The sequence below is a fragment of the Thamnophis elegans genome, chromosome 10, assembly GCF_009769535.1.
Source record: "Thamnophis elegans isolate rThaEle1 chromosome 10, rThaEle1.pri, whole genome shotgun sequence".
Taxonomy (NCBI): Eukaryota; Metazoa; Chordata; class Lepidosauria; order Squamata; family Colubridae; genus Thamnophis; species Thamnophis elegans.
In genome coordinates, this window is record NC_045550.1 from 70,004,780 (window position 1) to 70,031,429 (window position 26,650).

General features: G+C 46.2%; 1 protein-coding gene across 1 annotated transcript in view; it reads left to right on the plus strand.

The window, feature by feature from the left end:
• LPP (LIM domain containing preferred translocation partner in lipoma) overlaps positions 1-26,009 on the plus strand; it is a gene marked incomplete at its 5' end in the record, with an annotated part of 38,494 nt that extends 12,485 nt beyond the window's left edge. Inside the window, 3 exons of the mRNA XM_032225228.1 lie at positions 18,448-18,626; positions 21,661-21,781; positions 23,734-26,009. Coding sequence (XP_032081119.1) covers positions 18,448-18,626; positions 21,661-21,781; positions 23,734-23,862 — 429 coding nt within the window. The remainder of the gene's footprint in view (positions 1-18,447; positions 18,627-21,660; positions 21,782-23,733) is intronic.
• Positions 26,010-26,650: the final 641 nt, after the last annotated feature.

Here is a 26,650-nt window from a genome sequence, read left to right on the forward strand (position 1 = left end):
AAGATCCTGCTGTGGCCTAGAGGTGGAACTCTCGCCTCACCCTCAGGAGGTTGTGAGTTCAATCCTAGGTAGGGGCAGATCTAGGGTCCCCTGCTTGGGCAGGAGGTTGGACTAGATGACCAGCAAGGTCCCTTCCAACTCTGTTCATCTGTTAAAGAGTGCAACCGTCATAAACACGGGTCAGCTTCCAGTCCATCCGAATTTTGAGCATGTGACCACGGGGATGCTGCAAACGGTCGTAAGTGTGAAAACTTACACTTACTCGGTGCCATTGTAACTTCAGTCGCTAAGCGAACGGTTGTAAGTCGAGGTCTCTCTGTAGGCATATTAGCGTGGTACGTCCTTGGGTTGAGGACTCTTTAATTAGACCCAGCCAGTTTGGTGTCTGCCAAAATCACGCCGGTGAATTCAGCTCAAGCATGGAAATCGGGGTGTACGTCACCTTTTGGACTTCATACTTTGAATTTTGGGAAGGGGCTGGGAATTGCAGCTTTTCAACAAACCCGGGTTTTGGAGAGCTTATCTTTTACTTGGTTTTAGCCCTCTTAACAAAGGCCGCGTTCACATGTACTGCGTTAACCTCCTTGTGGAACAAATCCACTTTTGGGGTGTGAATCTGCGGAGGACAAAGACGAGCCGGAACCGGGAGCAGACGGAGATTGGGGGGGGGGGGAGACTTTGTTGGCTTTAGAGGAAAATGGGGAGGAGCAGGCCGAGTCAGGCCAGAGCTTTTCAGGATTAGGACAGCTTGTTGGCAGGAAGAGACAGAGCTCAGGCGAGGAGCAAGGACCACCCCCTCCTGATCCTTGAGTATGGAGAGTAGAGAGAAGGCGAGAACAGAGCAGCTCACCCAACTACTCGGGAGAAGAGCAGGGACCATCCCCTCCTGATCCTCGAGCGTTGAGAGAAGGCGAGAACAGAGCAGCTGACCCAACTACTCAGGAGAAGAGCAGAGACCACGCCTTCCTGATACTCGGGTATGGAGAGTGAAGAGAAGGCAAGAACAGTGCAGGCTCACCCAACTACTCGGGAGAAGAACAAGGGCCACCCCCTCCTGATCCTTGAGCATGGAGAGAGGAGAGAAGGCGAGAACAGAGCAGACTCACCTAACTACTCGGGGAAAGAGCGCCCCGCCCCTCTTCCCAAGGAGCACCTGGGGACTGAGACTTAAGGAGATGCCGTGGGGAGGGGGAATTGTCTGGAACAATCGCTGAATTCCTGGAGTGCTGTTTGAACTTTCCTGGATTCCATGCATTCTTTCTGGATTCCTTGCCTTGCTCTTTTGCTTCCTGGACTCAATTCAATTCAATTCAATTTATTGAACTTGTATGCCGCTCTATTCCCGGAGGGACTCAGGGCGGCGAACAAACACATGGGGAAGGGGCCATACAAAACACACAAGACAAAAACAGAAAACAGAGACAATTTAAAACTACTCAACAGACGCAGCAATTCAAGTGGGGCCGGGAACTCATCAGCCCCAGGCCTGCCGGAACAGCCAGGTCTTGGCAGCTTTGCGGAAGGCCTGGAAGGTGGTGAGGGTCTGAATCTCCATGGGGAGTTCGTTCCAGAGGGTCGGAGCAGCCACAGAAAAGGCCCTCCCCCCGGGGGGTCGCCAGTCGACACTGGCTAGCTGATGGTATCCGGAGGAGGCCTAATCTGTGGGATCTAAGAGGTCTTTGGGAGGTAATTGGCAGGAGGCGGTCTCTCAAGTACCCAGGTCCGATACCATGTAGGGCTTTAAAAGTAACGACTAGCACCTTGAAACGCGTCCGGAGTCCAATAGGCAACCAGCGCAGCTCGCGGAGCATAGGTGTAACGTGGGTGTACCACGGTGCACCCACAATTGCTCGCGCGGCTGCATTCTGGACAAGCTGCAGTCTCCGAATGCTCTTCAAGGGCTGCCCCATGTAGAGCGCATTACAGTAGTTGAGGCCGACTCCTCAGAGAGGGAGGGAGGGAGGGAGGGAGATCACTTTGCTCTAGGACTTGCCAGAAACGTGGGAGCATTTGGGGCAATTTGGAGCAATAAAGGGCCGGTTTGAACCCAGTTGCCTGGGTGGTGTCCGTGCCAGTGGTGGGTTTCGAAAAAAAATTGGAGCCTCTTCTGTAGGTGTGGCCTGCTTTCCGGGTCCACTGGTGGAACTTCTTCTAACCGGTTCGGTAGATTTGACGAAACGGTTCTATCGAACCGGTGCGAACCGGTAGGAGCCCATCTCTGTTCCGTGCCATGCCCCAAGTCATCACAGGTTGCAGACAGTAGGACCACCAAGGAACCCAATACTTAATCCTAATTTTAAGGATTTCAACTCCAAGGAATCCCCCAGCCAGCATGCTTGGGACATTGAAGTTCCATGCATGTCGACTGGGGCATCCTGGCAGTTGAAGTCCACCCCTCCTGAAGTTGCCACGGTTGAGCCAACCCCTGGCTTAGGTGTCTCTGTTTGCAGAGGCGAATATTTTGGGCCGTGTTTGCAATGCCAAGCAGGCAACGGACTGCTAGATGTGTAAAAAATGGTTCTTGCTGGTTGCTTGTCTGCTGTTCTGTGTCCTTCATCTTATTAAATGTGAGTAAATTGAGGCAGGATGTTTGCATAAATCCCCATTTACAGAAATCAGCGCAAAGGTGGGTAATAAAAGAACAGTTGTCTGGTTGGGAAGCCGAATGGAGCTGCAGAGGGGAGAAATGATAAGCATGCCAGGCTCACCATTGGCAGCTTCTTTCTCTCTTGCTTCCTCCTCCTTTCTCTTTCTTTCGCTCTACATCTCTTCCTTTTTTCTGTCTCCTTCCTTCCTTTCTCCTTTCCCTCTCATTTTATCTTCCTTTTTCTTTCTCCTTCTCTGTCTATTTCGATCTTTCTTTCTGCCTTTCTGTTTCTCTTTTTTCCTTCTTTTTCTTCCTCTCTTTTCTTTCTTTCCTTCCTCCTCTTTCTTTTTCTTTCTTTCTCTGTCTTCCTTTCTCATTCTTCTCTCTTCCTCTTTTTTCTGTCTCCTTCCTTCCTTCCTTCCTTTCTCCCTTTCCCTCTCATTTTATCTTCCTTTTTCTTTCTCCTTCTCTGTCTATTTCGATCGTTCTTTCTGCCTTTCTGTTTCTCTTTTTTCCTTCTTTTTCTTCCTCTCTTTTCTTTCTTTCCTCCCTCCTCTTTCTTTTTCTTTCTTTCTCTCTCTTCCTTTCTCATTCTTCTCTCTTCCTCTCTTTTTTCTGTCTCCTTCCTTCCTTCCTTTCTCCCTTTCCCTCTCATTTTATCTTCCTTTTTCTTTCTCCTTCTCTGTCTATTTCAATCTTTCTTTCTGCCTTTCTGTTTCTCTTTTTTCCTTCTTTTTCTTCCTCTCTTTTCTTTCTTTCCTTCCTTATCTTTCTTTTTCTTTCTTTCTTTCTCTGTCTTCCTTTCTCATTCTTCTCTCTTCCTCTCTTTCTTTTTTCTGTCTCTGTTGCTTTTCTATCTTTAACTTTCTTTCTCTTTTTTTCTACCATTCCTTTTCTTTCTCTCTTCCTTTCTATTTCTGTCCTCCTTTCTGCCTTTCTTTTTTCCTTCCTCTCCTTCCTCTCTTCCTTCCTTTCCTTTCTTCCGTCTTTCTTTCTTTCTTTCTCTCTTTCATTCTTTCTTTCATTCTTTCTATCTAGCTTTCCTTCTCCGTTTACCCCTTTCTCTCTTTCTCTCTCTCTCTCTCCCAGTAATCATATAACCTTACAATTCCATTCCTCCATCTTGCCAACTCTCTTCTTTTGCAATGCGATTCCACCGTTAATAACCTTCCCTCTCAATTCTCTCTGAGGATTTCACAGCCGCCTGGAATAAAAGCTTAATCAGATGGAATTATCCTCCTTTCAACGTCCCCTTAACCTTTGTCTTTCCGATCTCCCCCGTTATCACTTGAAACGTTTACGTCCTCCTCTCATCGGTGACTTTCCCCATTTCCTACCCAGTTGAGGACGGCACCCGGCGTGCCGAGGTCACGGGCCATGTTTAACACGCCTTAATTCCCCCGTGCGCCCCTCTTCCCAGTGTGTTTCCTTTATGCCCCGTTAATTACTTTAATGGCAACATGCAGCTTTAAAAGACACCTTTATTAATCCCTCTAAATCTTCCTTTTTATTGTTATTTAAACTCCTTCTCCACATCCATTATGGAGAAGTGTTTAAAGCCTGTGCCCAGTCTCTGGAAAGAGATGGCTGGCCATAAATTCGGCAGTCAGCAACTGACAATTCTAGGTTTTCTAGATGTGGGGAGGGAGCAGGGCGGACTGGCGTGGAGCGTCCTGGGTGCAAGAAGGCACATTTTGATCCCCCCCCCAGGGAATTTGATCTTCTCAATGGCAAAGGCTGAGCAAGGAAGCTGGGATGAGCAACATGGGGGGGCTCAGCACCCTGCTCCAAACCGGAACTTCTCTCTGTTATCCAGTGTTTATCACACTTTGTAACTTTAAGTCAGGTGGACTTTAATCCCAGAATTAAAATAAAACCCTAGTAAGGCCACACCTGGAATACTGCAACCAATTTTGGTCTCCACGATGTAGAAAAGATGTGGAGACTCTAGAAAGAGTGCAGAGAAGAGCAAGAAAGAGGATTAGGGGACTGGAGGCTAAAACATATGAAGAACAGTTGCAGGAACTGGGTATGTCTAGTCTGATAAAAAGAAGGACCAGGGGAGACATGATAGCATCTTCCAATATCTCAGGGGTTGCCCCAAAGAAGAGGGAGTCAAACTATTCTCCAAGGCACCTGAGGGTAGAACAAGAAGCAATGGGTGGAAACTAATCAAGGAGAGAAGCAATTTAGAACTAAGGAGAAATTTCCTGACAGGGAGGACAATTAATCAGTGGAACAATTTGCCTCCAGAAGTTGTGAATGCCCCAACACTGGAAGTCTTTAAGAAGATGTTGGATAACCATTTGTCTGGAATGATATAGGTTCTCCTGCTTGAGAAAGGGGCTGGACTAGAAGACCTCCAAGGTCCCTTCAAACTATTCTCCAAGGCACCTGAGGGTAGAACAAGAAGCAATGGGTGGAAACTAATCAAAGGGAGAAACAACCTGGAACTAAGGAGAAACTTCCTAACAGTGAGAACAATTAACCAGTGGAACGACTTGCCACCAGAAGTTGTGGGTGTTTCATCACCGGAGGTTTTGAAGAAGAGTCCTCTAGGCAGAAATGTTCTAGGAAATGTCCTGCTGTAGCAGGGGGGGTGGACTGCAAGGCCCCTTCCTGCTCACTCATTCTAGATATTAGATATTAGGTAATTCCCCAGGCAGCAATACTGGCTGGGAATTCTGGGAGTTGGTCTCCACATCATCCCTTTGCCAAGATTGAGAGAAACGGCTGTGATCCAAACAGTGTACACAGTTGTAAATCCTCCAGACTTCTCAACCACCACGCCCCAGTTGGGTTCCTGAGCATGTGAAGAGAGCTTTTTGCAGCAGTTTTTATGCATTCAGTGGAGTGCATAGAAACACACCCTGATGCCATTTTAGGATAGAAAAGGAGGAGGAGGAGGAGAAAGAAGAGGGAAGAAGGAAGAAGAAGAGGGATGAAGGAAGGAGGAGGAGAAAGAAGAGGGAAGAAGGAAGAAGAAGAGGGATGAAGGAAGGAGGAGGAAGAGGGAAGGAAGAAGAGGAAAGGAGGAGAGGAGGAGGAAGATGACGAAGAAGAGGGAAGAAGGAAGAAAAGAGAAGAAGGAAGGAGAAGAAGGAAGAAGAGGAGGAGGAGGAGGAAGAAGAGGGAAGGAGGAGGAGAAGAAGCTATTGTCCTTCCTTCCTTCCTTCCTTCCTCTCCATCTTTCTTCTTTCCTTTGCTGACAATAGCTGTTTCACTTAGCAACAGAAATTTGGGGTTCAACTGCAGTCGTAAGTAGAGCCGAGGTGGCGCAGTGGTTAAATGCAGCACTGCAGGCTACTTCAGCTGACTGCAGTTCTGCAGTTCGGCTGTTCAAATCTCACCGGCTCAAGGTGGACTCAGCCTTCCATCCTTCCGAGGTGGGTGAAATGAGGACCCAGACTGTTGTTGGGGGCAATATGCTGGCTCTGTAAAGCGCTTAGAGAGGGCTGAAAGCCCTATGAAGCGGTATATAAGTCTAACTGCTATTGCTATTGCTATCCTGGAGGTCATCTAGTCCAACTCTCCCACCCAAGCAGACCTACACCATTTCTGACAGAGGGCAGTCCAGTCTCTTCTTGAAAGCCTCCAGGGATGAAGCTCCCACAACTTCCGAAGGCAACTTCTTTTCCACGGGTGGATTGTTCTCATTGTCAGAAAATTCCTCCTTATTTCCAGGTTGAATCTCTCCTTGGTCAGTTTCCATCCATTCTTCCTTCTCTGGCCTTCAGATGCTTTGGAGAATAGCTTTCCCCCCTCCTCTCTGTGGCAGCCCTTCAAATATTGGAAGATGCTCTCCTGTCTTCCCTGGCCCTTCTCTTCCCTAGACTAGGCATGTCTCTCTTTTTTCTTTTTTCATTATTTTTTCTTCCTTCCTTCCTTCTGTCCTCCTTTCCTTCCTTCCTTCCTTCCTTTTTCTTTCTTTCTTTCTTTCCCTCCCTCTCCCTTCCTCTTTCTCTGTTGTGCTTTGGAGAATAGCTTTCCCCCCTCCTCCTCTCTGTGGCAGCCCCTCAAATATTGGAAGATGCTCTCCTGTCTCCCCTGGTCCTTCTCTTCACTAGACTAGCCATGTCTCTCTTCTTTCTTTTTTCACTATTTTTCCTTCCTTCCTTCCTTCCTTCCTTCCTTCCTCCCTCCCTCCCTCCCTCCCTTCTGTCCTCCTTTCCTTCCTTCCATCCCTCCCTTGCTCTTTCTTTCTTTCTTTCTTTCTTTCTTTCTTTCTTTCTGTTTCTTTTCTTTCTTTTCTTTCACTTTCTTGTGCTTTGGAAAACAGGTTGACCCCCTTCCTCCTCTGGGGCAGCCCCTCAAATATTGGAAGATGCTATCATGTCTCCCCTGGTCCTTCTTTTCATTCAACTAGACACACCCAGTTCCTGCAACCGTTCTTCCTATATTTTAGCCTCCAGTCCCCCAATCCTCTTTGTTGCTCTTCTCTGCACTCTTTCTAGAGTCTCCACATCTTTTCTACATGGTGACGACCAAAACTGAATGCAGGATTCCAAGTATGGCCTTTCCAAGGCTTTATAGAGGGGTATCAGTACCTCAGTTGATCTTGATTGTATCCCTCTGTTAATGCAGCCTAGAACTGTGTTGGCTTTTTTTGGCAGCTGCTGCCCACAGCTGGCTCAGATTTAAGGGAAGGTCCACTAGGACTTCTTGGAGAGATAGACTTCCTATCCCATGTCATTTGAACCTTTCCAGAAGGCCAAGGAACGCAAGCAAAACTTGCAAGCATTTTATGTAATCATGATTGTATTGTATTGATTTGCCCATCTTGGGTTCATGGTCCTTGAGCCATGAATGTGGATGGAGATGTGAAAGGGCATCCATATATAAAAAAATTAAGCTGTAGAAGAGAATCTTTGTAGATAAGGATTGAACTCTGGGTTCTTGGTGCTTTCGATATCAAAAAATGTATTGAGACACTGGAAAGAGTGCAGAGAAGAGCAACAAAGAGGATTACCTCGCTTGATCTTGATTGTATCCCTCTGTTAATGCAATTTAGGATTGTGTTGGCTTTTTTGGCAGCTGTCACACACAACTGGCTCCTATTTAGCTGGTTGTCCACTAAGACTCCAAGCTCCCCCTCACAGTCACTGCTATTAAGCCTGGTTTCACCCAGTCTGTAGCTGTCCTTTTGATTTTTCTTGCCTAAGTGTAAGACGTGACTTTTCTCTACGTCGAACTTCATGTTGTTAGATACGGCCCAGGGTTCAAGGTTGTCGAGATCCATCTGGATCTTACTCTTACTTGGAGGAAGCTTGACCCTAATCCTCTTTCTTGCTCTTCTCTGCACTCTTTCCAGAGTCTCCGCATCTTTTCTACGTCCTGGCGACCGAAACTGGATGCAAATATTCCAGACGGATCCTTATAAAGGCTTCATATAGAGGAGCGGTTTGGTTTTAGCGGTGCAAAAAACGTTTGTGGGTTTTCGTTTTCCCTTCTGAAGAAGCAGCAGAGATTGTGAAACTGTGTTGGGTGTTGTGCGGGCGGCTTTACATCCCTGCTGGAGAGTTGTAATTTACGACGGTCGGCCGATGGGTGATTTTTATCACCCGGCTAATAATTATCACGAAAGAGCCAGGCGGAGGAGGGGCAGCGGCTCCGAGTATTTTTATGCTCTTTTAATGAGCTTAATTAATGGGGTGGCCGTCCTGGGAGGAGGGAGGGGGCGTTTGGGGGGGGGTTGGACAGCTCTCCGCTGTTACACACACACACACACAGACGCACACACACCGCTGCCAGACCGTCTGGAAGAGCCGGAGGGGGAGGGAGGAAGGGAATCATGTTTCTAAATCCCTCCAGGCTTCATACAGGCAGTCCTCGGCTTACGACCACAACTGAGCCCGAAATTTATGTTGCTAAGTGAGAAATTGGGTTAAGTGAGTTCCCCCACCCCATTTTACAAGTTTTTACGTTTTTTCCTCTTTTTTTTACATTTTTTACATTCACATTTTACATTTCTTACCTTTTTTACATTTTAGAACTTTTTTGCATTTTTTTTTACATTTCTTACATTTTACATTTTTTACGTTTTGCAACTTTTTTACTAGGACTGTGGGATCCTTGGCCCTTTCTGAGCTGGGTGGTTTCCTTGATAGACGTTTCATTATCCAAACTAGGTAACATCATCCATGCACTGATGACGCACTGATGACATTCCCTAGTTGGGTCATGAAACATCTGCAAGAAAACCACCCGGCTCAGAGAGCACCAAGGACCCCATAGTTGCTGTCTTGCTCCTCCTCCTCCTCCTCCTCCTCCTCCTCCTCCTCCTCCTCCTCCTCCTCCTCCTCTTCTTCTTCTTCTTTTTCTTTTCCATCATCATTATCATCTTCATCTTCTTCTTCTTCTTCTTCTTCTTCTTCTTCTTCTTCTTTTCCATCATCATTATCATCTTCATCATCATCATCTTCTTCTTTTTCTTCTCCTCCTCCTTCTTCTTTTCCATCATCATTATCATCTTCTTCATCATCATCATCATCTTCTTCTTCTTCTTCTTCTTTTCCATCATCATCTTCTTCTTCTTCTTCTCCATCATCTTCTTCTTCTTCTTCTTCTCCATCCTCATCTTCTTCTTCTTCTTCTCCATCATCATAATCTTCTTCTTCTTCTCCATCATCATCTTCTTCTTCCTCATCTTCTTCTTCTTTTTCTTCTTTTCCATCATCATCATCTTCTTCTTCATCATCTTCTTCTTCTTTTCCATCATCATTATCATCTTCATCATCATCATCATCTTCTTTTTCTTCTCCTCCTCCTTCTTCTTTTCCATCATCATTATCATCTTCTTCTTCTTCATCATCTTCTTCTTCTCCATCATCATCATCTTCTTCTTCCTCATCTTCTTCTTCTTTTCCATCATCATTATCATCTTCATCATCATCATCTTCTTCTTTTTCTTCTCCTCCTCCTTCTTCTTTTCCATCATCATTATCATCTTCTTCATCATCTTCTTCTTCTTCTTCTTTTCCATCATCATTATCTTCTTCTTCTTCTCCATCATCATCTTCTTCTTCCTCATCTTCTTCTTCTTCTTTTTCTTCTTTTCCATCATCATTATCATCTTCTTCTTCATCATCTTCTTCTTCTTTTCCATCATCATTATCATCTTCATCATCATCATCATCTTCTTCTTTTTCTTCTCCTCCTCCTTCTTCTTTTCCATCATCATTATCATCTTCTTCTTCTTCTTCTTCATCATCTTCTTCTTCTCCATCATCATCATCTTCTTCTTCCTCATCTTCTTCTTCTCCTCCTCCTCCTCCTCCTCCTCCACCACCACCACCACCACCACCGCCACCACCTTCTTCTTTTCTTCCTCCTCCTCCTCCTCTCCACAATGCCTTCTAGCACTGATGATGTTCCCTTCTTGGGTCAACATCTGCTGAAACCACCCTGAGCTACAAACACATGCCTTGAGTAGCTTTAAGCAGCAGCATCTTGTGCAAAGCGGGCGTTGGGCAGATCCTGGGAGGGAGGAGGGGAGCACTTAACGGCCTGCCTGTCGTTTCTCCAAAAGGGAGGCATGGAGCATGAAAATGACACACCGACCAGCGCACACTACTTAGTGCCTCTCTGGCATAAACACCTGTCTCTGCGCAAAACGGCTGATTAGTCTTTCACCCGGGGGGGGGGGGGAATAAATTGGACCCTGAAAGGGAAACGTTCTGAAATGCGACCAATTTGTTTGCATTTCTCTCCCCGGCCTCCCGTAATTGTACACAGGCGATGTGGCTCTCAGAATGCCCAGCCGACGCGGCTCCCGTCTTTCAATCCTGTTATTTTGATTCCGCCTTGAATAGCGGAGAAAGCAGATTGTGGGTTCGGCCGCGCTAGAGAGAGCGAGTCGCATCGGTTTCGTGGTAAACATCCCCATTTGCAGGAACTGCTTCTAATCTCAAAAGCGCCGGTGGGGAGGGAGAGGAAGGAATAGCAGAAAAAACAAGAGTCGGAAGGGACCTTGGAGGTCTTCTAGTCCAGCCCCCTGCTCAGGCAGGAGACCCTACAGCACTTCAGACAAAGGGTTATCCAACATCTCCTTAAAAGCCTCCAGAGATGGGGAAGGAAGGAAGGAAGGAAGGAAGGACGGAAGGACGGAAGGACAGAATAGTGTTGGAATGACTGAATGACGGAAGGAAGGACGGAAGGAAGCACAGAATAGTGTTGGAATGACTGAATGATGGAAGGAAGGAAGGAAGGAAGGAAGGAAGGAAGGAAGGAAGGACAGAATAGTGTTGGAATGACTGAATGACGGAAGGAAGGACGGAAGGAAGCACAGAATAGTGTTGGAATGACTGAATGATGGAAGGAAGGAAGGAAGGAAGGAAGGAAGGAAGGAAGGAAGGAAGGAAGGAAGGACAGAATAGTGTTGGAATGACTGAATGATGGAAGGAAGGAAGGAAGGAAGGAAGGAAGGAAGGACAGAATAGTGTTGGAATGACTGAATGATGGAAGGAAGGAAGGAAGGAAGGAAGGAAGGAAGGAAGGAAGGAAGGAAGGACAGAATAGTGTTGGAATGACTGAATGACGGAAGGAAGGACGGAAGGAAGCACAGAATAGTGTTGGAATGACTGAATGATGGAAGGAAGGAAGGAAGGAAGGAAGGAAGGAAGGAAGGAAGGAAGCACAGAATAGTGTTGGAATGACTGAATGATGGAAGGAAGGAAGGAAGGAAGGAAGGAAGGAAGGACAGAATAGTGTTGGAATGACGGAAGGAAGGAAGGAAGGAAGGAATAGTATTGGAATGACTGAATGACGGACGGAAGGAAGGAAGGAAGGAAGGAAGGAAGGAAGGAAGGAAGGACAGAATAGTGTTGGAATGACGGAAGGAAGGGAGGGAGGGAGAAAGCAAGGAAGGAATAGTGTTGGAATGACTGAATGACGGAAGGAAGGAAGGAAAGGAAGGAAGGAAGGACAGAATAGTGTTGGAATGACGGAAGGAAGGGAGGGAGGGAGAAAGGAAGGAAGGAATAGTGTTGGAATGACTGAATGACGGAAGGAAGGAAGGAAGGAAGGAAGGAAGGAAGGAAGGAAGGAAGGAAGGAAGGACAGAATAGTGTTGGAATGACTGAATGACGGAAGAAGGAAGGAAGGAAAGGAAGGAAGGAAGGACAGAATAGTGTTGGAATGACTGAATGACGGAAAGAAAGAAAGAAAGAAAGAAAGAAAGAAAGAAAGAAAGAAAGAAAGAAAGAAAGAAAGAATAACAGTGGAAGTGATCTTGGAGGTCTTCTAGTCCAGCCCCCTGCTCAGATTGGAAATCCTATACCATTTCAGACAACCGAATGTCCATCTCTTCTTAAAATACTCCAGTGATGGTGCACCCACAACTTCTGGTGGCAAGCTGTTCCACTGGTTAATTGTCCTCATGGTCAGGATTTTTTTTCCTTAATTCCATGTTGCTTCTCCCCTTGATTAATTTCCATCTGTTGCTTCATCTCCTGCCTTCTTTGGGTGCTTTGGAGAACAGGTTGACAGCCCTTCAAATATTGGAAGACTGCTGTCATGTCACCCTTCTTTCATTAAACTAGATATACCTAATTCCAGCAACTGCCTTAATATGTTTTATCCTCCAGCCCCCTCATCCTCTTTGTTGCTCTTCTCTGCACTCTTTCCAGTGTCTCAATATATTTTTTGATATCGAAAGCACCAAGAACCCAGAATTCAATCCTTATCTACAAAGATTCTCTTCTATAGCTTAATTTTTTTATATATGGATGCCCATTCACATCTCCATCCACATTCATGGCTCAAGGACCATGAACCCAAGATGGGCAAATCAATACAATACAATCATGATTACATAAAATGCTTGCAAGTTTTGCTTGCATTCCTTGGCCTTCTGGAAAGGTTCAAATGACATGGGATAGGAAGTCTATCTCTCCAAGAAGTCCTAGTGGACCTTCCCTTAAATCTGAGCCAGCCGTGTGCAGCAGCTGCCCAAAAAGCCAACACAGTTCTAGGCTGCATCAACAGAGGGAGAGAATCAAGATCACATGAAGGGTTAATACCACTTTATAAATGCCTTGGTAAGGCCACACTTGGAATACGGCATCCAGTTTTGGTTGCCACGATGTAGAAAAGACGTGGAGACTCTCGAAAGAGTGCAGAGAAGAGCAACAAAGATGATTAGGGGACTGGAGGCTAAAACATATGAGGAACAGTTGCAGGAATAACAGTCTTCCAATCTCTCAGGAGTTGCCACAAAGAAGAGGGAGTCGAACTATTCTCCAAGGCACCTGAGGGCAGAACAAGAAGCAATGGGTGGAAACTAATCCAGGAGAGAAGCAACTTAGAATTGAGGAGAAATTTCCTGACAGTTAATAACAATTAATCAGTGGAACAAAAATTGCCTCCTGAAGTTAGGAATGCTTCTAGAATGGAAGTCTTTAAGAAGATGTTGGATAGCCATTTGTCTGAAACGGTATAGGGTTTCCTGCCTAAGCAGGGGGTTGGACTAGAAGACCTCCAATGTCCCTTCCAAGTCTGTTATTCTACTCTATTCTATGCTATGCTATGCTATGCTATTCTAAAGAGTGCAGAGAAGAGCAACAAGATGATTAGGGGACTGGAGGCTAAAACATATGAAGAACTGGGAATGTCTCGTTTAATGAAAAGAAGGACTAGGGGAGACAGGATGGCAGAGTTCCAATATCTCAGGGGTTGCCCCAAAGAAGAGGGAGTCAAGCTATTCTCCAAGGCACCTGAGGGCAGAACAAGAAGCAATGGGTGGAAACTAATCCAGGAGATTAATCAAGCAACCTGGAATTAGGGATAAATTTCTTGATGGTGAGAATAATCAACCACTGGCCTTCAGAAGTTGTGGGTGCTCCATCACTGGAAGCCTTCAAGAAGAGACTGGACTGCTTCTTATCTGAAATGCTACAGACTTTTCTGCTCGACCAGAGGGTTGGCCTTGATGACCTTTAAGTTTCTGTTTTATGCTCTTCTATGTTTAAGACGCCAACATGGAAAATCAGCTCCCTTGTTGGTGTTTGGGGCCTTTCTCTGTGAGCAGGACGTTTCTTCCAGCGCTTGGGAGAGGCCCGAATATTTTCAGCCCAATTAGAATAGAATATTCTTTGTTGGCCAAGTGTGACTGGACACCCAAGGAATTTGTCTCCAGTGCAGAAGCTCTCATACGAGCAACAAGGGATAAATCACCATCCTAATCTTAAAATACAATCACCGTAAATCACAAGACACAAGAAACAGAGAGTCATGGGAGGATAAATAATCCGTCGACATAAATCATGCTAGTAAATAAAGATAGTAAATAAAGGCGATCGACAGAAACCGTGAGGTGTAAACAACAACGTTAAAATCCTAAAAAGCCAAGGAAACGGATAATGGGACATACGAAATGATGGGAAGGATAGTAGCAATAGCAATAGCAGTTAGACTTGTATACCGCTTCATAGGGCTTTCAGCCCTCTCTAAGCGGTTTACAGAGTCAGCATATCGCCCCCAACAACAATCCGGGTCCTCATTTTACCCACCTCGGAAGGATGGAAGGCTGAGTCAACCCTGAGCCGGTGAGATTTGAACAGCCGAACTGCAGATAACAGTCAGCTGAAGTGGCTGCAGTACTGCACTCTAACCACTGCGCCACCTAGGCAATTCACCCCTACTATGTGGGTTTGACATATCAGGGCATAAGACATAAGTGTTGTGGGAATTAGTTGTTTAGCAGAGTGATAGCGGGGGATATGTCTTTGGGCCTGGTGGTTTTGGGGTGCAATGCCCTGTAGCGGTGATGGGGAGCCTTTTCACCACCAAGGGCCCAAAAGAAAGCGGGCTCCTTGGGGGCCACAACCCGGAAGAGGAGCTGCCCAGGGGGAAAATGGACTTCTGGTTTCTGCCAGCCAGTCTTCCGGTTTCTGGCGCGCACTTGTGTGCAACAATCAGCTAGCCCGCCGCACATGCTCACACACCAGGAAGCGGGAGACCAGCTCTTCCAGTTTCTGCCACATGCACAAAGGACAGCTGATTGTGCGCATGAGCTCCAGGAAAGGGACTTCGGGCAGGCATCCCGTAGGCTCCCCATCGCAGCCCTACAGTGTCATCTTGAGAAGTTGAACGAGTTGATGCCCAGGACATGTGTGGGGGTGTACAGATATTTCCTCATCCCTCTTTCTGGCTCCTGCAGCACACAAGTCCTCAATGTATGAAGGCAGGCTGGTTGCCATCTTTTTCTCTCTCCTTCAGTTGTTGCGTGGCTTCCCATACTACCAAAAAGGATGTTGAGACTTTGGGAAAAATGCCGAGAAGAGCAGCTGAGAATAACTAATTACACAATTAATCAGCGGAAGGGCTTGCCTTCAGAAATCGTGAGCAGGGGGCTGGACTAGAAGACCTCCAGGGTCCCTTCCAGCTCTATTCTATTCTATTCCCTTCCATTCCATATTTTCTTTTATTTTCTATTCCATTCTATTCTTCTCTATTCTATTCTATCTTCCATTCCACTCCACTCTACTCTTCTCTATTTTCTATTCTATTCCATTCTATTCTTTCTATTTCTATTTCTATTATATTCCATTTCTATTCTATTCTGTTCCATTCTATTCTTTTCTTTTCTATTCCATTCTATTTATATTCCATTCCATTCTACTCTACTCTACTCTATTCTATTCTATTTTCTATTCTATTCCCTTCCATTCCCTTCCCTTCTCTTCCATTCCATATTTTCTTTTCTATTCCATTCCATTCTATTCTTTTCTATTCTATTTTATCTTCCACTCCACTCTACTCTATTTTCTATTCTATTCCATTCTATTATTTCTATTTCTATTATATTCCATTTCTATTCTATTCTGTCCCATTCTATTCTTTTCTATTCTATTCCATTTTATTTATATTCCATTCCATTCCATTCTACTCTATTCTATTTTCTATTCTATTCCCTTCCATTCCATATTTTCTTTTCTATTCTATTCCCTTCCATTCCCTTCCCTTCTCTTCCATTCCATATTTTCTCTTCCATTCTATCCTATTCTATTCTTCATTCCATTCCATATTTTCTATTTTATTGCTATTCCTATTTATTCCTATTTTATTCATTCTATTCCATTCTATTCCATTCCATTCCCCTTCAAATCAGGGCGATGGGGCCAAGCATCTCCATCCGGCTGCCAAGCCATTCAGTTTTCTTAAGTCTGTTTCATGGTTTGGCTGCAGGCAGGCCTAAATACCTTTGCAGGCTCCTTGCAGAAAACCAGAAGGCAAAGGGAGGTTTTAAGCCATCCCTGTTGCTGCTGCTGCGTCTCCAAGAAATGTCATTCTGCTCCAGGGATTTTTGTCCCCCTGCAGATGCTTCTATTTCCCCCCTTGGTCACCCAACCTGAAGATGGGAGACTACAAAAACAGTGAGTCATCAGGTGCCGAGTGATGGTTTTGAAAGTCATTGGAAACAGCAGCCTTCTCCTCTCCCTCCCTCCCCCCCTCTCTTCCCCATCTGTGGCTTTGAGTCATCCTTCCAAAACAGCTCCACCCATTTATCCAACCACAGCAAACTTTTATTAGCCGAGTCTTCTGGGGCAAGGAAAGAACAGCCGCTGAACAGATTTTTAAGAAGAGAGAAAAAAATACCAGTGCTTGGCTGAAGCACTGAGGTGGAAGGGAGCTGGGAGGTCTTCTAGTCCAACCCCCTTGCCCAAGATTATAGAATCACAGGGTTAAAAGGGACCTTGGAGGTCTTCTAGTCCAACCTCTGCCCAAGATCACAGAATTATAGGGTTGGAAGGGAGCTTGGAAGGATATAGATAGATAGATAGATAGATAGATAGATAGATGGATGGATGGATGGATGGATGGATGGATGGATGGATGGATGGATGGATGGATGGATGGATGGATGGATGGATGGATAGATAGATAGATAGATAGATAGATAGATGATAGAAGAGAGATGGATAGATAGATGAAGATAGATAAAAAGAAAGATAAGACAGAAGAAAGAGAGAAAGCGATGGATAGATAGATGATAGAAGATATAGAAAGAAAGAAAGAGATAGATAGATAGATAGATAGATAGATAGATAGATAGATAGATGATAGAAAGAAAGAAATAGAAGAGAGATAGAGATAGAGAGATATAGATGATAGAAGATATAGAAAGATAGATAGACAGACAGATAGATAAATAGATGACGATAGATAGAAAGAAAGATAGATAAAATAGATAGTAGAAAGAAAGAAAGATAGATAGAAGATAGATAGGTATAGATAGAAGATAGAAAGAAAGAGAGAGAAATATGGATAGATAGATAGAAAGAAAGAAAGAGATGGATTGATAGATCCATAGATCTACATGGGGCTGCCCTTGAAGAGCGTTCGAAGACTTCAGCTTGTTCCAGAACGCAGCCGCGCGAGCGATTGTGGGTGCACCTCGGTATACCCATATTACATCTATCCTCCGCGAGCTGCACTGGCTGCCCATTGGTCTCCGGACACGCTTCAAGGTGCTAGTCGTTACTTTTAAAGCCCTGCATGGCATCAGACCTGGTTACCTGAGAGACCGCCTCCTGCCATTTACCTCCCAAAGACCGATTTGATCGCACAGGCTTGGCCTTCTCCGGATTCCATCTGCCAGCCAATGTCGGCTGGCGACCCCCCGGGGGAGGGCCTCCTCTGTTGCAGCTCCAGCCCTACAAAACCAATAAAACCAAACCAAACCAAACTAGATGATAGAAGATATAGAAAGAAATATAGATAGGTAGGTAGGTAGGTAGGTAGGTAGGTAGGTAGGTAGGTAGGTAGATAGATAGATAGATAGATAGATAGATAGATAGATAGATAGATAGATAGATAGATAGATAGATAGATAGATAGATAGATAGTAGATAGAAAGATAGATAGAAGGAAGGTAGGTAGGTAGGTAGGTAGATAGATAGATATAGATAGATAGATATAGATAGAATATAGAAAGAGAGAGAGAGAGAGAGAGAGAGAGAGATGGATATATGATAGATAGTAGATAGAAAGATAGATAGAAGGAAGGTAGGTAGGTAGGTAGGTAGATAGATAGATAGATAGATAGATAGATAGATATAGAGAGAGAGAGAGAGAGAGAGAGAGAGAGAGAGAGAGAGATAGATAGATAGATAGATAGATAGATAGATAGATGGATATATGATAGTAGATAGAAAGATAGATAGAAGGTAGGTAGGTAGGTAGGTAGGTAGGTAGGTAGGTAGGTAGGTAGATAGATAGATAGATAGATAGATAGATAGATAGATAGATAGATAGATAGATAGTAGATAGAAAGATAGATAGAAGGAAGGTAGGTAGGTAGGTAGGTAGGTAGATAGATAGATATAGATAGATAGATATAGATAGAATATAGAAAGAGAGAGAGAGAGAGAGAGAGAGATGGATATATGATAGATAGTAGATAGAAAGATAGATAGAAGGAAGGTAGGTAGGTAGGTAGGTAGGTAGATAGATAGATAGATAGATAGATAGATAGATAGATAGATAGATAGATAGATAGATAGATATAGATAAATATATATATATATATATATATATAGATATAGATAGATAGATGGATATATGATAGTAGATAGAAAGATAGATAGAAGGTAGGTAGGTCGGTAGGTAGATAGAAGATAGAAAGAAAAGAAAGGTTGATTGATTGATTGATTGATTGATTGATTGATTGATTGATTGATTCATTGATTTCTATACCACCTATCTCAGCAAACTCTCGGCAGTTCACAATTCAAACACATATTACAATTCAAACCTAAAAACAAAAACCCAATCAAAAACAGTAAAAGGCATTAAAGCCATTTTTAGAAAAACCGAAGGATTGTCGCTGACCACCTCCGCTCTTCCCCTCCTCTCCGCAGGGCACCCTGGAGCAATGCAGCGTCTGTGCCAAGCCCATCATGGAGCGCATCTTGCGGGCCACGGGGAAAGCTTACCACCCTCACTGCTTCACCTGTGTGGTTTGCAACCGGAGCCTGGACGGCATCCCGTTCACTGTGGATGCCGGGGGCAATATTCACTGCAGTGAGGATTTCCACAGGTGGGTCACGAGCCGGAGGGTCTGGAGGGCCGGAGAAACGCTGGGGTGGGGGTGGGGGGGATACATGAAGGAAAAAATGAATGCGGGTTGAGTTCACACAACACGAGGAACCCAGGTTAGCAGAACACAAGGCCTGTATTCCTTGTGTAATAATCCTGAGTGCTGTTCTGACCCAGCAGAAACAGGAAACGGACTCCGTGTCACGGAAAGCCCCTGTTATATTTCCCTCATGTGAATTAATGGCATTCACCCATCAAAAGGTCCAGGCAAGATTCCTGCAAGGTGTTAACTGCAGTACAGACCTCATCAGTTCCTTGCGATAATTGCAGGGCCCCAAAGGCTGCAAATTAAGTTCTGGCAAGCAGTCTTTGCGGCATGAAGCACCATGAGCAAAATCTTCAGAAATACGAACTGTTGTCTCCTACGACAGCCACTCTCTTTTCCTTCTATTGATTCCCCAGCGTTCACATGTGCTTTGCTTCCCGAGTTGACTCCTTGTCCTCTATTGTTCACCTCTCCCAACTGCTCTGCCCATTTATGTGCTTCTGGAACAGGCCCCACCTGTTCTTCCGCCTCACTCATAGCGGCCTCCAAAGGCAGCTGCCTCTCCGGTGGCTGGGAAATTTTGGGCGGTCCTGGCTCTATCTCCGCCTCCTATGTAGCGCATCCATCGGAGGCTTCCCCAGGCTCAAGAACTGTCCCAGGTTCCTCCCCAACCTCCGAATCTGCCGCCAGCTCTGCTGGCAGCTGGCGGGCCACAACAAATGCCTGCCAGAGATTGTCTCTTTTTCCTCCTATGCCAAAGAGCATCAAGGAGTTTAAGTTTTAAGTTTTAATAACATTTGTATGCCACCCAATCCCGTGGGGACTCCGGGCGGCTAACAATACAGTAAATTAAAAAAAGAAGAGGAAAGAAAAAAATAGATTTAAAAAACACATCATGCACTCCATTTTAAGTGGGGCTGGACCGTATTTTGGGGTCAACAGCCCCAGGCCTGCTGGAACAGCCAGGTTTTAATGGCTTTACGGAAGGCCGAGAGAGTGGGAAGGGTCCGGATATCTGCGGGAAGATCGTTCCACAGGGCCAGAGCAGCTACAGAGAAACACCTCCCTCGGGTAGTCGCCAACCGGCATAGTCCGGTCAATGGTACCCTAAGGAGGCCCAATCTGTGCGATCTTATAGGTCGTTGGGAGGTGTGTGGCAGGAGGCGGTCCCGTAGGTATCCAGGTCCCAAGCCATGTAGGGCTTTAAAGGTAACGACCAGCACCTTGAAGCACGTTCGGAGACCGATGGGAAGCCAGTGCAGCTCGCGGAGGATAGGAGTAACATGGGTGTACCTAGGTACACCCGATATCACTCGCGCGGCCACATTCCGGACCAATTGTAGTCTCCGAACACTCTTCAGGGGCAGCCCCAAGTAAAGCGCGTTACAGTAATCAAGCCTAGAGGTGACGGTCCAGGTAGGGCCGCAACTGGTGCACCAGGCGAACCTGGGCAAAAGCCCCCCTGGTCACAGCCGACAGGTGGTATTCTAATGTCAGCTGAGGATCCAGGAGGATACCCAAGTTGCGGACCCTCTCTGCGGGGCGAAGAGTTTCGTCCCCCAGGGTAAGAGGTGGAATATCTTGGGGGGCAACATCAATAGCCACTGGGTCTTGCCTGGATTGAGAGCCAGCTTGTTTACTCCCATCCAGACCCTAACAGCCTCCAGGCACTGGCGCATCACTTCTACCGCTTCACTGAGTTGGCACGGGGCGGACAGATACAACTGGGTATCGTCTGCGTATTGATGATATTTGATCCCGTGCCGACGAATGATCACACCCAGCGGCTTCATGTAGATGTTAAGGAAAAGGAAATCTTGCGTTTCTTTCTCCCCTGCTCCTCTCATAGTTTATTATTCCTTCCCTGCAGGCAATCCTCGACTTACCAAGTTCATTAAATAGCAATAGCAATAGTTAGACTTATATAGCGCTTCCTAGGGCTTTCAGCCCTCTCTAAGCGGTTTACAGAGTCAGCATATTGCCCCCAACAACAATCCGGGTCCTCATTTTACCCACCTTGGAAGGATGGAAGGCTGAGTCAACCCTGAGCCGGTGAGATTTGAACAGCCGAACTGCAGAACTGCAGTCAGCTGAAGTAGCCTGCAGTGCTGCATTTAACCACTGCGCCACCTCGGCTCTTGGCGTTCAAAGTTACAACCCCACTTCAAAAAGTCACTTAGGTGTATAAGTAAAAAGTATACGAAAGTACAGTAACTTACTTAAAGGCTACTATTTTTCACACTTATGACTGTTGCCATCCCCACCGTGGTCATGGAATCAAAATTGGCAACTGATCCACATTTATGACGGTTGAAGTTTCCCCGGGGTCACGTGATCCCTTTTGGTGACCTCCTGACAAAGCCAAGTCAATGGGGAAGCCAGATTCACTTAACGACCGTGTCCCAAAGGTGCTTTTTTTCAAGAGGCAACTGGACTTTCTGATTTTTTTTTTCCCCTTTGAGGACATTTTCCTTCTCCTCCTAGAAGCTTCTTCAGCTCTGATTAGACTTCCATCCCTCACCATCCAGCCAGAGCTGAAGAAGCTTCTAGCAGGAGAAGGAAAATGTCCTCAGAGAAAAAGGCCAGAAAGTCCAGTTCGACACGGCGACTGTCATAAATGTGAATCAGTTGCCAAGCCTCCGAATTTTGATTCCATGGCCATGGGGATCCTGCAGTGGTCGTAAGTGTGAAAAAATAGTGACCCTTAAGTAAGTTACTATACTTTTCTATACTTTTCTCTACTTTTTACTTTAAAAAGCACCTTTGGGACTACCAGGAGCTGTAAGACTGAGAACCCTCATACTTATTAATTAGCATAATAGTGGCAGAGATTCACTTAACGACTGGGGCAAGAAAGGTCATAAAATGGGGCAAAACTGATGGAAAAAAATGTCTCGCTTACCAGTGGAAATTTGGGGACTGGGTCATGGTTGTAAGTCAAGGACCAGCTGTGTTCACGCTCACTTTCTCTCCCCCACCCCCTTTCCAGGAAATTTGCCCCACGATGCTCCGTCTGCAAGGAACCCATCATGCCTGCCCAGGGCCAGGAGGAAACTATCCGGATTGTGGCCCTGGACCGTGACTTCCACGTCCTATGCTACCGCTGTGAGGTGGGTGCCTTCAGCCCCTATCCCCCCCTCCCCCCAATAACCCACCTGGCTCTCCAGGGACCAAGGATTCCTCTGGCCCTTCTCTCCCCTGGACAAGGTGGGGCCAAGCGCCAAATCCTGCCAGCCTTTAAACCTCCTGGTTGAAATACACGGCCAGCCAAGCTGCAGGGAGAGATGGGATAGGAGAGGAAAGGAAAGGAAAAGATGGATGGATGAAGAGGAAAGGAAAGGATGAAGGAAAGGAAGGGAACAGGAAAGGAAAGGAAAGAAGATGGGAAGGGTAGGAAAGATGAATAATAGCAATAGCAGCAGCAATAGCAGTAGACTTATATACCGCTTCATAGGCCTTTCAGGCCTCTCTAAGCGGTTTACAGAGAGTCAGCATATTGCCCCCAACAATCTGGGTCCTCATTTTACCCACCTCGGAAGGATGGAAGGCTGAGTCAACCCTGAGCCGGTGAGATTTGAACCGCTGACCTGCTGATCTAGCAGTAGCCTGCAGTGCTGCATTTAACCACTGCGCCACCTTGGCTCAAGGGGAAAGGGAATGATGGATGGATGGATGGATGGATGGAGAGGAAAGGATGAAGGAAAGGAAGGGAACAGGAAAAGAAAGAAGATGGAAGGGAAGGGTAGGAAAGATGAAGAGGAAAGGGACTGAGGGATGGATGGATGAAGAGGAAAGGAAAGATGAAGAGGAAAGGAAGAAGGGAGGGAAGGAAAGGAAAGATGAAGAGGAAAGGATGAAGGAAAGGAAGGGAACAGGAAAGGAAAAGAAGAGGGAAGGGTAGGAAAGATGAAGAGGAATGCGGGAATGAGGGATGGATGGATGAAGAGGAAAGGAAAGATGAAGAGGAAAGGAAAGGATGAAGGAAAGGAAAAGAAGAGGGAAGGGTAGGAAAGATGAAGAGGAAAGGGAATGAGGGATGGATGGATGAAAAGGAAAGGAAGAAGGGAGGGGAGGAAAGGAAAGATGAAGAGGAAAGGAAAGGATGAAGGAAAGGAAAAGAAGAGGGAAGGGTAGGAAAGATGAAGAGGAAAGGGAATGAGGGATGGATGGATGAAAAGGAAAGGAAGAAGGGAGGGGAGGAAAGGAAAGATGAAGAGGAAAGGAAAGGATGAAGGAAAGGAAAGGAAAGGAAAAGAAGAGGGAAGGGAAGGAAAGATGGAGAGGAAAGAAAATGATGGATGGATGAAGACGAAAGGAAAGATGAAGAGGAAAGGAAGAAGGAAGGAAAGGAAGGAGGAAAGGAAAGAAAAGAAGATGGAAGCGAAGGGTAGGAAAGATGAAGAGGAAAGGAAAGGAAGAAGGGAGGGAAGGATGAATGAAGGAAAGGGAAGTGGAAGGACAGGGAAGGAAAAGAGGAGGGAGGAAAATACAGAGCAGGGAAGGGAAGGAAAGGAAAAAGGGAAAGGAAGGAAAGGAGGGAGGAAAATACAGGGAAGGAAAGGGAAGGAAAAGGAGGGATGAGAGGAGAAAATAAGGAAGGGAGGGAGGAAGGAAGGAGGAAAGGAGGAAGGGATGGAGGGAAGAAAGGAAGGACAGGAGGAGGGGAAGGGGGAGGAAGGAAGGGAAGAGGGAGGGAGGAAGAAAGGAGAGAAGGAAGGAAGGAGGGAGGGAAGAAGAGGAGAGAGAGAGAGAGAGAAGGGAAGGGAGGGAGAGGAAGGGAAAAATCTATTACCTCCCTTGCCCTTCCCCTCTAGAAATATTCTGGGGGTCCCTAGATGGGATTTAAGCTTGGAACCCCAAAGTGAAGCCACTTCAAATGCCCGACCCTCCCAGCTGGGTCTCGGGGGGGGCCCAGAGCTTTCGGCCCCAAACATCTGGAGAGCCTTCCCTAAGGGAAAGAGTCCCCACAGTTGTGACCGAGCCTAAGCGAAGTAGAAAGGCCCTCAACCCATCCTCCCGTAACGCCCCCCTCCCCCTTTTCCCTCCCGTCTCTTCCATGCAGGACTGCGGGGGGCTCCTGTCCGAAGGGGACAATCAAGGCTGCTACCCGCTGGACGACCACATTCTCTGCAAGGGCTGCAACTCCGCCCGGATCCAGGCGCTGACCGCCAAGGCCAGCACTGACCTCTGAAGGGGGCACGGCTCCCCCCCGCCCCCCCGGGACTCTCCTGCACACTACTTGCCCCCCAAACACACAGACAACAGATTGTGCCATCTTTCTCTCTCACCAACACCCCCCTTTTGGCTGTCATGGGAAGGTTTTTCTGGGTGGGGGTCCTGAGGTTCTTTCAAGGGGGCTTCTTAGCCTCCCCCCACCCCCCATGGAAAGGTCCCTTCCCCGGATTCCGGGAGACAGAGAGAGAGGGGATGGGGAATGTGTCCAATTTCCATCTGATTAGGTTTTGGGGTGTCTCCATTCACGCAAATTTAAGAGTGGGGGTGTCTGGGGTGAGGGGTGGGGGGAATCCCTAGATGGGGGTCACGGCCTGACACACCTTTCCACCTGCATGCCTTAATTGCACATCTGTCTTTACCATAATCGGGAATTTTTTCTGGCCCTCCATTCAACAGATTTACCCCAATTTCCTCCTTGTCTCCATTCATCCTGTGTTTTATATGCATATTTCTCCCCTGTGCCTTTTACACCGTTGCCTGAGGGTTTTTCCCCCCCTTCGGCAAGCCTTAAGCTCGATTTGCACATTTCTACAGCGAGTCCTCTACTTACGACCCCAACAGTTCCGTCACTAAGCGAGGCGGGGGGAGAGTTAAGTGAAGGGTGCCTCGTTTCACGAGCTTTTTTTTCTGACCGAGGTGGTTAAGGGAACCACTGCGGTCCTTAAGTGAATCACACGGTCATTAAGTGAACCTGGCTTCCCTGTTGACTTCGCCAGCCAGAAAGTCGCAAAAGGGGACCCCGGGACTCTGCAACCATCATAAGTACATGCCAGTTGCCAAGCCTCTTAATTTCGATCACGTGGACGCCCTGGGGATGCAGCGACCGTCGTAAATGTGAACCAGCTGGCAAGCGTCCGAATTTTGATCACGTGACCCCGGGATGCTGAAATGGTCTTAAGTGTGAAAGGCCTAGCTCCCTTTTTTCAGTGCCGCTGCAAATTTCAACGGTCACTAAACAAAGCAACTGTAATTTTGAGGATTATCTGACTATCCATATCCACTTGATACCTAGGATCGTCTCCTGTTTTGACATTTTATGCCTTAAAAAGGAAAGAAATCAAAGCAACTGATAGAAATTGGGGGCTGATTGTGTTTTTCACTCGCCCTCCAGGCTCAAAATAGATTCAGCAAGACAAAAGATTCAATTGCCTGGTTTTACAGATGGACTCATTTACGTGATCTGGCTGTTTTCATTTATTGGAAGCAGTTAAGAGAAACACACAATGCGTTTCATCCGTTTCCTGACTAGGTCGTCCTGGACTTACGGCCGTAATTTGGAGGGACCAGTTAAATGAATCGCGCCTTATTTCACAGCCCTTGCCGCCACGGTTTTTAAGCGAATCACTGCCATTGTTAAGCGAACCACAAGGTCATTAAGCAAATTTGTTGAGAGCTGTTCGCGGACACACAACCCCAGCCACACTGCAACCGTCATAAATACATGCTGATTTGATTGCAGGCTGTAGCGGTCATAAGTGAGAGGACCGGTCGTAAGTCCCATGTCTTCAGTGCCGTTGTAACTTTGAACTGTTGTTCAATGAACGGTTGTAAGTCAAGGACCATCTCTATGGATTTATTTCTGGGTTTTGCAGTAGAGTAAAATTTCCCCAGTCTTTTTCAACTCTGGCTCCTTTAAGAGGAACGGACTTCAACTCCCAGAATTCCCCAGCACCAAAAGTTGGAATCATTTCACAGTTCCTTCCCCTGCTGATCTCGGGGACATCCTCGCTACCCAGATGGACGGGACAGTCCTGCAGAAACGCCCTGTTCCGAATCTTCAAGGTAGAGAGAGATATTTCTTCTCTCTAGGCACACTGAGAATGTATCTGCAGAACAAAACTCCTCATTGGTGACAAGAAGGGCATCGGGCCAGAAAACAGTTCCCAGACTCCACCTTGCAAGAGATTATGTTAAAAGAGGAGGATAGAGGAATATATTGATTGCAAAGCATCATGTAACCGAGTGCCCCCAGTGTGCCTTTTGCAGAAGGAATTTGGGGGCCTAATTCGAGCAGACATATGTTTGACGTATTCTTCTTTTGAATGATCAAGAAAAGGAAGAGGGGAAGGGAAGGCTCCGTCTGGCTGCTCAAGCAGAAAACAAGATTTATAGAAAAATAAGCACAGGAACCCGATTCGAAGAGATCAAAAAGAGAGATTTAAAAATTGGACACCGTGGGAAAGCTTCACTCTTAAGCCTTGTACAGCAGCAAAACAAGCTAGAGCCATATTTTTCCAACTTGAGGGGGTGGGGAATTCCCCTGGCCGATAATTGAGGAATTCTGGGAATTGAAGTCCAGGCATTCTGCATGGGGGGAATTCTGGGAGTTCATGCATTGCTGCTTGAGGAATCCTGGGAGTTGAAGTCTATACATGCTGGCTAGGGAATCCTGGGAATTGAAGTCCAACCACGTTGGATTCTGGGATTTGAAGTTTATGCATCCTGGATTCTGGGAGTTGAAGTCCAACTGCTGAATTCTGGGAGTTGAAGTTCATGCATGGTAACCAGAGGAATCCTAGGAGTTGAAGTCCCAGCATGTTGGATTCTGGGAGTTGAAGTTCATGCATGCTACTTGAGGAATCCTAGGAGTTGAAGTCCCAGCATGTTGGATTCTGGGAGTTGAAGTCCAACTGTGCTGAATTCTGGGAGTTGAAGTTCATGCATGCTACTTGAGGAATCCTAGGAGTTGAAGTCCCAGCATGTTGGATTCTGGGAGTTGAAGTCCAACTGTGCTGAATTCTGGG